This window comes from Topomyia yanbarensis, chromosome 3 (genome assembly GCF_030247195.1).
Source record: "Topomyia yanbarensis strain Yona2022 chromosome 3, ASM3024719v1, whole genome shotgun sequence".
In the NCBI taxonomy this organism is placed as follows: Eukaryota; Metazoa; Arthropoda; class Insecta; order Diptera; family Culicidae; genus Topomyia; species Topomyia yanbarensis.
In genome coordinates, this window is record NC_080672.1 from 276,882,122 (window position 1) to 276,896,308 (window position 14,187).

Genomic DNA, 14,187 nt, shown 5'->3' on the forward strand with positions numbered 1-14,187 from the left:
ACATTTTTTCGACAGTCTCTTTGCTAACGCTAGGATGAAAGCGTGAAGAAATGTAAGCCTTTATGATGTTGTCCAGTGTGATATAATATTATTATAAGAAATTGCTTATTTGTAATTAGATGTTTGAAATATATATTGAACGCTATTTACAAAAGAACACTCTGTCGGTGATAAGATGTATTTATTGTGATATACTACTATTGTGTAAGATGTAATGTATGAAGTGTTCGCACTAAGAAATAAAAGTTAAAAAGAAATAAAATGGTGTGAAATATTTTTCTCTGGTTTCTAAGTTAAAATAAGCATTATATTGACTATATTGAGGAATTTTCTATGTTCCTAATTTTTAAAGTTGGGGTGAATCTTTCTGTATTAATTTGCATTCATTTCTATTAGTAGGCGCGCTATTCAACAATTGAAATCCATCACTGCCGGTATATGATGTTTTTTCGATAAATTATAAAACAATATATATATATATATATATATATATATATATATATATATATATATATATATATATATATATATATATATATATATATATATATATATATATATATATATATATATATATATATATATATATATATATATATATATATATATATATATATATATATATATATATATATATATATATATATATATATATATATATATATATATATATATATATATATATATATATATATATATATATAAATACATTTAATAAAACATGGAAAAAAATAGTATCCAGATTTAACAAACATCAAATATCATGCAATTATAGCGTTCATTATGCTCACAGATAGGCAGAAAAAATGAAATAAATGCTAGCTCTAGTTATATGCAGACATGCGACATACGGTGTTTGATCTTTTCAAATCAGGACATTTGGTGGTAATAGGGAAGGCATTCCGAAAATTCCGGGAAATATTATCTACATCTACTATAGTACAAAGGTGTTCTTGTTGGTATTAAAGTATCTAACGTGAAGTTGCCCAAAAAATCTCTCACAGAAATCTAGGATGTGTGATGACTTGCTGTCCTACTTTTCATAATAACGATCCAAAATTTTCCGAAACTGACAGCTTAGTTTACTACTCCGAGCGTTTGTACTACTGTAAACTAAGAGGTAATGATTTCATAAATTTCGAAGCTAACATTGCTTTCTCACCCACACAACATAAACTCAATAGAAATTGCCAATTACACCGTTGCTTCTAAATACCAATCGCTGCGGAAACTCCAAACGTTCTACAAACTGAAGAAAACAACTTTCTACGATGGACTCCTTCGGTTGGTTATTTAGGGGGAAACAGACGAAGGAGAACCATTGATATACGGTTTACAGGTTAATGCGGATACGTGTGTGAATCAAGTACTACGAAAACTTTGCCGAATTATGGAATAACCAGATGGATGTCTACTTGTTGGTAAACTAGGGGCCTACGGGTCTTACCTCGGTTAAATTAAGACACAGTAGGAAACCACATTTTTCGGCGGTTCGCTACAAATTAGGCAAGGGTCCAAATCCGTGATCACGACTGGTTGGGAAAGTATTTCGCTTCGACGTCATGCTATGATAGATCGATTGTTTTTTTACGCTCTCTCGCTCTTGTTTTGGTAGGGCAACATGGTCAACTTGATTCTACTCGTTTAGTGTCATTAGGTTTGGAAAAATATAGAATTTCTTGACCGGGTACCGGATGACGATGGGACGGTTGGAAAACTACCGTGCTAACGATCATTGTACACGCTAAATAGGGAGGAGGATCGCGGTCGATTTTTAGCTACTTTTTCCAGTACTGATTTGAAGTTTTTGGTGTTCAGAATCTGAAAATATACAGATGGTTGTGGTGAACGAGACTGCACATTAGAGGAAAAGCGTTGTAGGTACTTCTACAGAACATTATAGCTAGAGGATAGAACGAGGATATCAATAGTGTTATATAGCATTAGGTGAGTAAGTGGTCCAAGATAGTTTAAAGCGGTTAACGAACCAGGGCATGGAAAGTTGCTATGCAAGAGCACACGTAAGCATTTCAGCAGTGCTAGAACGGTGACCTAACGAGGACTAGTACTGTAGTAGGTAGAGCATTTGAGCAAAATAAGGTTTATCAAAAAAAAACGAAAAAAGCGGATTTTAAAGGCTACGGACTACAGGTTTGTCGAAGCTTACTTGATTCAGTTTGATTATATTGATAATTGCATTACAAAGTTTTGGTCGCTTGCATGATACAAACATGTGTTAACTGTAGCATTTGGTTAATCTTGGTCAATTTCGAATAGTTCGAACATCCACTCACAAACAAAGACGGCGATGTGTGCACTCTGCTCTAGGAGAAGTACAAAATTACACGAATACATTGTTACAAACAGAATACTGCAGGCTTTCGCTCTGGTGTTGTCGATTATTATGATAGTAGTTGTGCTAGTTATAGTTGTTGTTTTGGTTTCCATTTGGTGCATCTGATGGTCCTCGAGAAGTCCTTGAAACGGTGTTATCATTGGGTGCGCAATCACAGACCAGGGCAGCCACAGTGGATTGTGTTTGGCAGGCGCATCAGTCTCATCAGTAGTCGCTTGAACCGTGCTAACGTTGAGGCCGTGTCGAAGGATTCAAAGTTTAAAACTTTTGCGCAAGTTTTTCAGTGCCTTTTTCTGACTCTTCTGGAAGCTTCGCTGGAAGCCAGCGGTAGTGCTGCTGCGTCGCGACGAGGGCGAATACGACAGCAGATCCAACGGTTTGAGGTTGGATAGTTTGGATTCAAGCTTGGAAGTCTGTTTGCGGTTGTTGACATTGATCACCGTCGGACATGCGAAGATGCGGGGTTTGGTTTTTGATTGATTGATATGTATTTTTTGTTTTTATTTTATTTTGTATTTGTTCGAAGGACAGGCACAGGAAGAAAGAGAAAAAAGAAGAGAACAGGATTTTGATTTGTAGATATATCCAATGTTTGATAGTATTGTTTGCGAGTTTTAGCTGGAGAAGCTATTCTACTTTGGCAGCGTGTCTATTTGGCGTGCTAGTTGTGTTCCAGTAGAAAGTTTGGTTTAGCTGTGATGTGCTGAGTGCAGATTGCTAAGTTTGGTTATTCCGTGTGATAAGCTGCTATGGATGTCGATGTGCTGAAGAACGCTGTGAAGTTGGTGTGTTATTTTGTGTGTAGACAAGCAGGGTCGGCATCGGAGATATATTTTCAATTGAAGTTGAAACACATGGTGAATATTTTTTATGTTAATTCCAGCCCATTCTGATATGTGTAGATCTCAAAAAAACAGGAGTTGAACCTTTTTTCTTTGCATCATATATATTCTCTCATTTTCTGATGGTTTAAAGTGGTATAAGAATAAACACGATCGAAATCATAATTTAATTACTCCTTAGAAATTCAGTTTCTTTTCTCGGAATGAGGTGAACTGCACTGAGATTGACCCAATTTATCCCTGTATTAAGCACAGCTTGTTCACCACTATTCATAACTTGGTTTCAATCAATTATTTGACATGAAATATACACTGAAATTCGATTTCGGTGTTCAGTGATTTCATTAACGAAAAATTTCGATGAACATCATAAATGACCGTTTTTTCGGTAAACATGATTTCTTTTACAGAAATTTCGTTAAACTGTAGCGAACTGTTTGTTATATACGAACGTTTTAACTAAAATCCGTGAATAAAAGTACAATATGTATCGTAAAAGAAAATTTAGGAGCAGAACAACAAAAGGCGAAAGTTTGGAGTCCCAGTAAAGCCCTGGTACAGCAATTTTTGAATAAATTAAAACGGGGCTTCACAGTTTAAAACCAAAGTTTGTATGAAGAACTAGGGTGGTTATCCAGGGAAGATATCAATGATAACAGTTATTTTAAATGTAATTTTTTAGTTCAATTTGACACCATTACGGGGGTGCAGTGTTCGAATATTGGTTTTTAATATTCGAAAGAATCCAATTTTTTTTTCGTCAAATGTCTAAAAATAGCATAAAGCATCAACATCTAGTACCAAAAGAAACGAAAACCGTTAAAAACAAATTAATTTTTTTTAGTGCCAGGAACCTAAAAATTTAAAAAAAAATCTAGAATTAAAAATATGATTGTAATGCCAAATGATTTCAATATGCAGATCTGATGTAAAGCAAAAAAAAAAGATCTGAAAAAAAAGAAAAGTAGCATTATAAAAAGCGTAAAAAAGATTTTTTAAAGATTTCTTTGGAGTTGGAAAAACTTTAAGACTTTCTTTGGAGTTGAAAAAGATTTTAACTATCGAATCTTCCTTACGCACTGGGCTTGGGAACAGAACAAATCCAACTTAAGGTAGGGATTTTTGAAAAAAAAATGGAAATAAACTTCACTGTTCAAAACCAAAGTTTGCATGAAATTTAAAAAAAAATACATCTTTTAGGTGAAAATGAATATAGCGATAACTTTGTAATGAGTCTTTCAATAAAGATTCCGTGAACTTACGCGGATTAAGGGATTTAACTGCTATATTCCGTTAGAACATATCGAACATGACAAAAATATCTATATTTTGTTGTTGGGTACATATTCCACTGAGACCATTGTTTGCATCTATTGTGGCAGACCCCTTTTTGTTGTATGCCACAACAAGGTGTTGTATCACTATGAATCTGAGTGATTCCCACTTGCTGACTATAGGCATGGTCCCAGTAAGGTATTATAGAACTGATAAAATTTATCGCCTAACTGGGTGCAGTCGTCCATACATCTAGGGGTTGTATTACTCCCTTATCGAAGAATTTGCTCCTTTTGTGAAAAAGTGTGTGCTACACAGTTACACAGTAAATGTTACGAATTCTCCCTATCTATGTGTGCAGAAGCGACAGGTATCGTCTTCTATTTTGCCTAGTTGCTTAAGATAATATTTAATGGGACAGTGCCCTATCTAAGTATGCCTAAATCCAATCCGCGCAATACTCCCATTACGTTTGAGATCGCCTATCACCGTACAAACAAGCAAAGCGCACATGGTGCCAACGTTGCATGGCTAACCGACAGGCAATTCGATAAATGTTCTGTGTGTGAACATGAGCATTTTTGATCATCGAATTTTCCTAACGAACTTGAGCTTGGGAGCAGCACAAATCCACATGATGTCATGGGTTTAGGGTTCAAAACTAAACCATTGTGAAGAAATTTCTGCACAAATCGGAATTGGTTGTACGAGTACATGGATATGTTGTACTGAACTAACGAATAGTGACTATTTGCCATATCTGATATCGCAAATAACTGAGTAAAAATTTTTAAAGCACCCCTCCCCCATTTTTCATAAAGCTGTGAAGAAATTTTTCCATCGTATGTTGTATGCAGGGTACTGAATCCTCCTGTAAGCTTTTGTAATCAAAAACATTTTTTTTTTAATTCTCAAAGTCCTCCCTCCCCCTTTTTCCTTGTGACAAATGTCAAAGTAAGCTTAGGTGCCAAATTACGCATCATTTGGACAATTTTAGACCCTCGCCCACTTCGCTTGAAGTTTTCGAAATTGGTATTATTATACAATATGGAAGAAAAATATATTAAATTCTACAACTTTTGAAGTAGCACTCAGAAAATTACAAATCATACAACTTTTTAAAAGAAATAATCGCAGTCTTTTAATCGGGATATTTCCGTTTCTCGAAAAATACAGAAAGTGGGGTACTGGGTCATTTTATCCCCAAAAACCCCCTATTTTTTCATTATTTTCCTATCCCGTGCTGCAAATCAGACATATTTTGAAGTTTTTCTAATGTGAAAATATCTCAGAAATCGAATGGAACCTTTACGACATTTGTCTGAATACGAGAAGTATCTTCATCGTATATCTCCATATCCATATTGTTCGGTATATTTGCCGCATAATGATGATTTCAGGAGGGCTGTATCGTGCTGTGGCAGAAATGGGTTTCCCCTCATAATCGGCAGTGATGCGAGCTCGAACCGTCGTTATCCGATCATAAGTACATCATCTTTGATCATTTTAACGTCTCGCTAGATATCGTCACATATCGTAATCTCAAATCTACGAACTGGGATCTCTACGAAGAGGACTTGGCGACTATGTTTCATAGGTATCTTCCGACGATTGGATCTACAAGTGGCTTGAATGAGGTCGCGGATAAAACAAGCGCACTCATAGTAGCAGCATACCAAGAGGCTTGCCCGCTTCAAGTTATGCGTGCTTCTAGAGGAAGAGGAACACCTTGGTGGAGTACCGAACTCGCTCGACTCGAACAGTTATGTAGAAGAGCATGGAATCGCAGACGCAGGGACGGGTCGGAGGCATTTAAGTTGGCTCGCAAAGCATACAGAAATGAGCGAAGTGGTGGGAAAAGCTTCTGCACTAATATATCAAGTCTTAATGAGATTTGTAGATTAAATAAGGTATCGAAATCGAAAGACTTTCATGTCAGCTCGAGTAGAACTGCTAACTATCTTTTTGACACACACTTTCCAGGCTGTACGGAACCATAACTTACGACTGCTCCTGAGTTCTTAAGAGGTAGTGCTGATTCTTGGGCGTTCGATCATAGAATTGTGACAACCGAATCGATCAAATGGGCGATTGAAAGTTTTGCTCCGTACAAGTCTCCGGGAAAAGAAGGAATCATTCCAGTTCAAAGTAGTAACAAAGAGAATATGAACACTTCAAGCAAAATTTGAAGAAAAAAAAGTTCATACTTGTAGTCTTGCTACAGGATACATTCTATTAGCGTGGCGGGAAATAACAGTAAAATTCATAACAGGTAGCCACGTCATTTATGAGAAGGTAAAGAGCTTTAGACCGATCAGTTTAATCTCCTTCCTTGTCAAATCGGTGGAACGTTTAATCGACCACTGCATTCGGGATGTTAGCTTGGGCGAGCACTCGCTATATGCAATGCAACGTGCATAACGTGTAGGGGAAGACTACTACCACCCTGTTACACAATGTTGTCTACAACATTGAAAAAGCTTTTTTATAAAAGCAATCAAGTTTAGGAGTTTTTCTCGGTATTGAAGGTACTTTTGACAACGTGTCTTTCGAAGTCATGGAGTATCTTCATATATTACGAGTTGGATACACGCAATGCTTAGCAACCGACATCTGTGCATCGTTGAAACAAGTAGAGATAAGGAAACTGATTGTCTGCGGATGTGCTCAAGGTGGTGTGCTGTCACCACTTCTGTGGAACCTTGTCGTCGATGGGATTTTTGAGGAAACTTAATTAACTAGGGTTTTCGACGTATGGGTTTGTCGATGATTATCATATAATGATCACCGGTATTTGCATTAACACACTTTCTGATTTGAGACATTATGTGTTGTTGAGCAATGATGCCTTCATGTTGGGCTCTCAGTTAATCCAAATAAAACATCAATGGTGCTTTTCACGCAACGAAGGATTACAACCTGAGCTCGTCCATTGCTGTTTTTTTGACTCTGAAATTATTATCGCAGATCGAGTTAAGTACGTTGGGGTAATTCTTGACTCAAATCTTAATTGGACAGCTCACATTGATTTCAGGATCATAGCTTGCATGGCGTTCGACCAATGTAGACAGGCTTTCATCACATCTTGGGGACTCAAACCCATGTACATACAGTGGATCTACACAATAATTGTTATAACAATACTGGATCACGGGTGCCTTGTTTGGTGGCGAAAGGGATAAGTTATAACAATCCAATCAAAGCTAAACCATCTTCAGAGGATGGTCTTGATGTTGATGACTGGAGCGTTTTCGGCAACAGCTACTGCTACTCTAGATGGCACTCTTGAACATAAAATATATAATAAAATATGTGTTTCTGAAACAAGAAGTACTTTCTTGTGCATACCTTTGTGGTTACTGGGCTCTGGAACAGTAACCCAATAGATCGTGCAACTAGCCATAAAAGACTGTGGCCCCAAATGGTTACTTGGAATGAGAACACACTTGCTCCCAGTGACCACACACTCACATGTAGTGCTGGAGAATACGTAGTTTGTTATACGGACGGTTCTTCGTTGGAGGGCCGAGCCGGTGTCGATTGTCGTGAAATAAGATTAAACCAATCTCATTCGCTTGGTAGATACTGTACTGTATTCCAAGCAGAAATCTTTGCGATTCTGTGTGGCGTACAATCGGGGGAATTTGCGATAAAAGAATCTATTTTGCTCTGATAGTCAGGCTGCCTTGAAAGCACTCAGTTCGGAAGATTCGAGATCGAAATTAGTAATCGAATGTCGAACTCAACTTGAAGATCTTAGCATTTTACATGCCATCTACCTTCTATGGGTATCTGGTCATTCCGGTATTAATAGAAATGTGGGCGGACAAATTGGCTAGAGCGGGCACTGCAGCTGACTTCGTTGGTCCAGAACCACTACCACTTTCGATAAGTTGGATAAAGCACAATATTCGCTCTTGGGCTGCATCCGAATATGCCAACCATTGGTGTAGCTTGCAAACTTGCATTCAAACAAAGACTTCTCTGCCCAGGGATGCCACTATTTTTCAAAGAAAATCAGGCAGTTCAACAAAAAATATATGGCAAAATCTGTCACTTGGCAGCAACCTCAAAGTTGTCGAAATTTGGCATACATTTTGGTCTTCATAGAACGTGTATACAGTAAAGACCCGTTTTCATCAGCCCCATGGTAAATTTTAGGCTGATAAAACCGGGACATTGATAAAATCGGGACATATATTTTTCTCTCTTTTTAAAAAAACCGAAGCTCTTAAAACATTCTTCTTTAGTCCCTAGATATAGCCTCATAACCTTTCCTGATTATTTAGCTTAAGCTTCCCTTGAGGGGGTCTGACAGTGCAAAATAAATAAATAAAATCGGTTCAAAAAGCTGATTAAACCGGGGGTAGCTAAAATCGGGGGCTGATTTAATCGGGTGCTGATAAAATCGGATCTTCACTGTAGATCTTTTTGTGTTTCGGAAAATATGACCCAGATTTCCAAAATTAGTTTAAAATCTAAAAATCTGGTAGAATGAAAGATTTGTATTTTGCTGTAAATTAAAAAAAAACTCTGGTTGTGCAAAATAAATCCCGCATTGTGTCCCCGCTGGGGTGTAACGTAGAATTCTGAATATCTGGAAAAATCTGGCAAAATTTAAAAAAATCTGGAAAATTCCAGATAAATATGGAACATTGGCAACGCTGTCTACCGGATCTGAGTCCGAAAATGTCAAAATATTTGTTGAATTTTTTCAAGCGCAACTGCAGTATTCTAGTCAGGTCGCTGACTGGACATTGCAAACTCAATTATCACATGGCTTTTATTCAGCGTACTGAGTATTATTCATGTGATTTTTGTATATCTGATTACGAAACATCATATCATTTGATATGCAACTGCCCTGTAGTAATGCAATTGCGTACCCAGATTTTTGGTTCTCTATACATAGATAAACCTATTTACAGAAAGCTGAAACTCTTTCTTTGAGTTGAGCTATTGTTTCTAACATTTTATATAAGATTTTATGCGAAAATTCAAGACAATCATTTCGTTGATAACTTCCCTATAGAATTCCTATGATTCTTCATAAAAACTTTGGTTTTAATCTATGAAGCCCCCCTCCAATTTTTTTTTTAAATTTCTTCGCCAGGGGTTTCCTTGAACCCCAAAGTTTCAAAATTGTTCTTTTCGTTCTGCTTCCCGATCTTGTGTTGAACAGTGTTATCTAATAAAAACTGATGCTACTGCAAACACTCCGCTGTATCCCGTATAGTTCGTATTGACCGCAATTCAAACTTTTTTCAGGTCTTTCCCCGTGTTGAATATATCTGGTTTGTGCCAAGGATTTAAGCGATGATAAAACGAAAAATGACCTACTAATTTTATTTAAAAATAAATATCAAAAATACCGTTAACGGTTTTGATTGAAAATTAAAAGCTGTAGATACCAATTTGGTAGTTATTTTACTAAAATTACTGACCTATTCGGTAGTTTTTTGACAGACCATCAAAAAATTCAATCACTGAACGATCTGTCATTAATTGAATGTATCGAATGTTCAACTTACCGAATACTGCAATTTTTTCCAAGTGTGTACATGGCGACTTAAAGCAGTTGTAATATATTTCAAACAATTTCAAGAAGTCGATTTAAATTCTGCATAGGCGGTACCGTGAAATGGTGTATTATTGATCATCGAGGTAACTTTGACCACATGAGACTTTTTACAGCAAATAACTGTATGTTAAGATGATTCTCTTGAATAAAATAATCGAAACAAAAAACGAAGCAACAGAATCAATATAGTAGAACCTTGCGGCAATTAATGCATAGTAACATAGTAACAAAAAACGAAGCATGTTCAGCATATATAGACAAAGATTATTCAGCTATTTAATGTACTTTTTATGAACACAAATTCAAATTGAAAATGACAGCTTTACTGCATCTTTTCGATCAGTTTTAACAATGCCGTATATATTCATTAAATCAATTTACTATAACTGATTTTTTAGAAACCGTTAATATCTCAGGGATTTTGGTTGTTTACCAACACGACGTCAATTCAGTCACACTCGCCCACTAAATGGAATAGTGACAGTAGCGCACCTGGTGGTAATATCCCAGTCGCCTTTCAACTGGCCCTTCTTTTCTACACAAGTTCAAAGCTCGAGATGGACGTCAGTTCTCTGTGCCTAAAGCGTTCTATACCCGATCAGAAGGGCATAACTGATTTATAACACCTGGACTTATTTATTTCAAAAATATTTTGAAACAGAGCCTATTATAAATCCGGCTGGTTCGTTGTCAAAATAACAAAAAATAAAACAAAAACCTGGTTAATGATAAAATTGTAACAAAATTTGATATGATTTTATCAAAGTTAAAACTATATGAGATATAATTCCAAAAGTATATACGTTCTCTGTAAGAGAACTGTATTAGGTATAATCATCTAATGACAGTGACCTAGTAACAAACGATTAATTCATAAATTGATGGTCTCATAATAGATTATGTTATAATATTGATACTATAGAAAATCGTCCGCAATCCACTTTCAATTCAGTTATCTGAATATAACTCCAGTTGTTATAAATATCAACCATAGTTATTGTGTTATTGTTTTGTTATGCTCTTCTGATCGGGTAACTAAACTAGATACAAGCTGCTACAATATGTACCTCTATCTCAGCTACGGAGAGGTGGTTGAGGAAAAGCTACAACCGGGAATTGAATAAGCTATTCACTTCAATTTGTCGAGAGGCAGGATTGTTCATGTGCCCCTCCTGCAGTGTCGTCTGGTCTCTAAACTCCACAGGGATGGGTTTTATTTCGCTTTCCGTGCCTACCCTCTTGTTTCGCATTTTTGTGCATATAGAGCTATATCGAAATACAACGTTGGACGGAAAGACGAAAGAGAAGTTTTCACTTCTCGGTCAATTGTTAGAAGGAAATGTGTTGAAAGGGCAACAATTGTTGCTCCACAGTATTGCGAATCTTCTTTAAAATCGTGGGCTTGAGTTTCAACTGTGCGCCAAAGTGTTATGCGCCGAATTATGCGACCGTTTCTTTAGCTTTGTTGTGGGCGAAAGAAATGTTTTGACGTCTGTGTTTACCTCTATCGAAATCTCGCATTTTTTTTGTGAAGTTGCGAGCCCATAGACACCCTCGACTATCTCGGGGTTGAAGAGAATTGGATTAAAAAAAGAAGGAAGATTCCTTTTGTGTCGTTTTTGTTCGCTGGGGAGAGTAAACTGTTGCGACTGGAAGGTGGCATTCAATTTGCGGCTCGGTGTTTTGGATGATGTGTTTGCCGTTGTTATACCTGCCGTTTCGATGTTAAGCTTAGCCACGTACCGTTCTATTTTCCCCCAGTCGTCAATATTGACACATCGTTGTCCCATAGCGCGATTGTGAGCTATATTTTTAGAATTTGTTTTTCAGTGTTGGCAGGCAAAGATGGTAGGCTACAGCAGGCTTTGTGCTTTTGTGAGCAAATTGAAGAATTGTGAAAGCGAAATACTTCCCGCGGCCACCAACACAATCGGTGGCAACAGATTGCGTGGTAACTGTAGCAACTGACTAGTCCTATTGGAAAGAATATTTTTTTACACTACGTGCTTGCGGTGCTTCTGAGATGATTGACTACTCGAATGCACAGACCAGATGTATCGAATTGAATTTGAAAATTGCATTAGGATAATTGAAAAAGACTGCTTTTTCTGTGTTCTTCGACTGTCGCAAACTTTTGTTTCCTGGCACTTTTTATGGATTGTAAAGTTGTGAGTGCTATGAGTGGCTATTTTTTAATATCCTGATACATTGTTTTGGCGTTTGAAAATGTGAAGCTTTTAAATTTGGAAACCAGCTCAATATGTCTTATCCAAATATATTTTGTAATCCTGGTGCATTACAAGAATTTTCCAAGCTGTTATTGAAATTTGTATAGAAAGAAATTGGTCGGTGTTAAGTCAGACCGGACTAAGTCGCAAAACATCAAAAAATGAGATAATGATAACACTGGATAAAGAATTTCTTCAGCTACATTCGACGTTTGCCAGATTTGAAATATGTAACCGTAAACAAGAATTATGGCAAAAAATAATTTCCAATTATAACGTAGAGGATGCTGCGATTCAAACTTTAAACCCGTTTTTCTCGAAATCAATATTTTGTCACTTAGTCCGGTCTGACTTAACACCGACCAATTGAAGATAACAAATCTTATTAAATATCTGAAATATATGAAAAGTTTATTGTATTGTATTGTTTATTGGGGCTTTAACCTCGATGGGCTAGATGTATTGCTCTAGATGAAAAGTTTAGAATAGGTTTAAACTACGTTATTAGCACGAAAGTGTAATTGCATTTCAGGTGATTCTATTTTGGAAGTTACCAACCGAGGGATGGGGAATGATTGAATTATATTGAGTCATATTTTCAATTCTTTTGCTTTCATTTGAAAGCTGGCAAATTCATTTATATATTTAGGTTAATAGAATTCTGGACTTAAAATACTTATATTACTTGGTGGAGAGGATCGAGTCAAGTTGAATCCTTCTCGGTGGATCAAGAAAAATGCATAAAATTGATTAAATGTTTATCTTATTTTGTAAACGGGAAATTCAGTCTCCGTGTAAAGAATACACCTTAAATTTATAAGAACGAAATTCGTAATTTCACTAACGAATAATAAAAATTGTTGCAATTATTTCGGATTTAAATTGCAGCGCAAGTTAGTTTGATAAATTATCTTATAGAATCCGATTTGCTATATGTAGTAGGGTATTCCTGCTTGCTGAACTGTGTGATTCAATGAGTATTCAAAGTACCATGCGCCTACATTGTCGTTTAATTCTATGGAAACGCCAAGCAGATTGTGCAAGTGAAAAGTAAAGTTTCATGCGTACACATTGTGCAAAAAATGTGTTATAAGTGAGCGGAAAGCGGCTTCAGTTATTATTGTTATATTTGTATTTCTGACGTTCGGAATTGTTCGATAATTGATCGTCGTTGAGGTTTGGTACAAAGTGTTTTCACAAAATGCTAAATATATTGTACAGAACAAGTTGAAATGCGCATTAAGAAGAATTAATTAGTTTTTTGATAAAATTAACGAAAACGGGGGCACTATCGTTTAGCTAGTTTACTTCAACATTATTTCTTAGTTCAATTATTAGAACTATATGAGATCACTTTTAAATGGGCAATAGACTCCGCTTTCCGATAAAAGAATAAAAAATAAGTATTACTTTCTGATGTGGAGCATTCGAGGGCAAACTAGAAATTAGAAACAATCAAAACTCTTCTAAATCTATGATGGCTTTATTTTTCATCATGTTTGACCTTTATGACTCCTTAATAAATTCCTAGTACGAAACCGAACATGAATATATGCATTATATACGTATCTCTAAACCCGATGCCAAAGCAATTTTGACTTTGCAAGTCCCACTATGATGCTGTTGAATTACCTTAAATATCGTACACTAGACACAGAAATTGTCCGTACAGTAGACTTAGACTAATCAGAACGTGCCAGTTTACTCACAAAATCGCGTGATTATAATTGTTTATTCAGAGTTTGCTCTGCGACCTGCAATATTTAACATTTTATTTAAAGGCTTCAATCTCATAGATCGTTCGCCCTGGGAGAATCAGAGAAAAACATTGTACAAATTTGTATATGGTTAATCTAATGCTATTGTGGTTTTGTTAAACGGGTATTGTTGATGGTCTGTTGTTCC

At 36.2% G+C, this 14,187-nt stretch overlaps 1 protein-coding gene across 1 annotated transcript in view; it reads right to left on the bottom strand.

Annotated features, from left to right (window-relative positions):
* Nucleotides 1-782: 782 nt before the first annotated feature.
* LOC131693369 (SCY1-like protein 2) overlaps nucleotides 783-14,187 on the bottom strand; it is a 302,979-nt gene continuing 289,574 nt past the window's right edge. Inside the window, exon 23 of the mRNA XM_058981132.1 lies at nucleotides 783-2,769. Within this exon, the coding sequence (XP_058837115.1) occupies nucleotides 2,608-2,769 (162 nt within the window). The 3' untranslated portion in view covers nucleotides 783-2,607. The remainder of the gene's footprint in view (nucleotides 2,770-14,187) is intronic.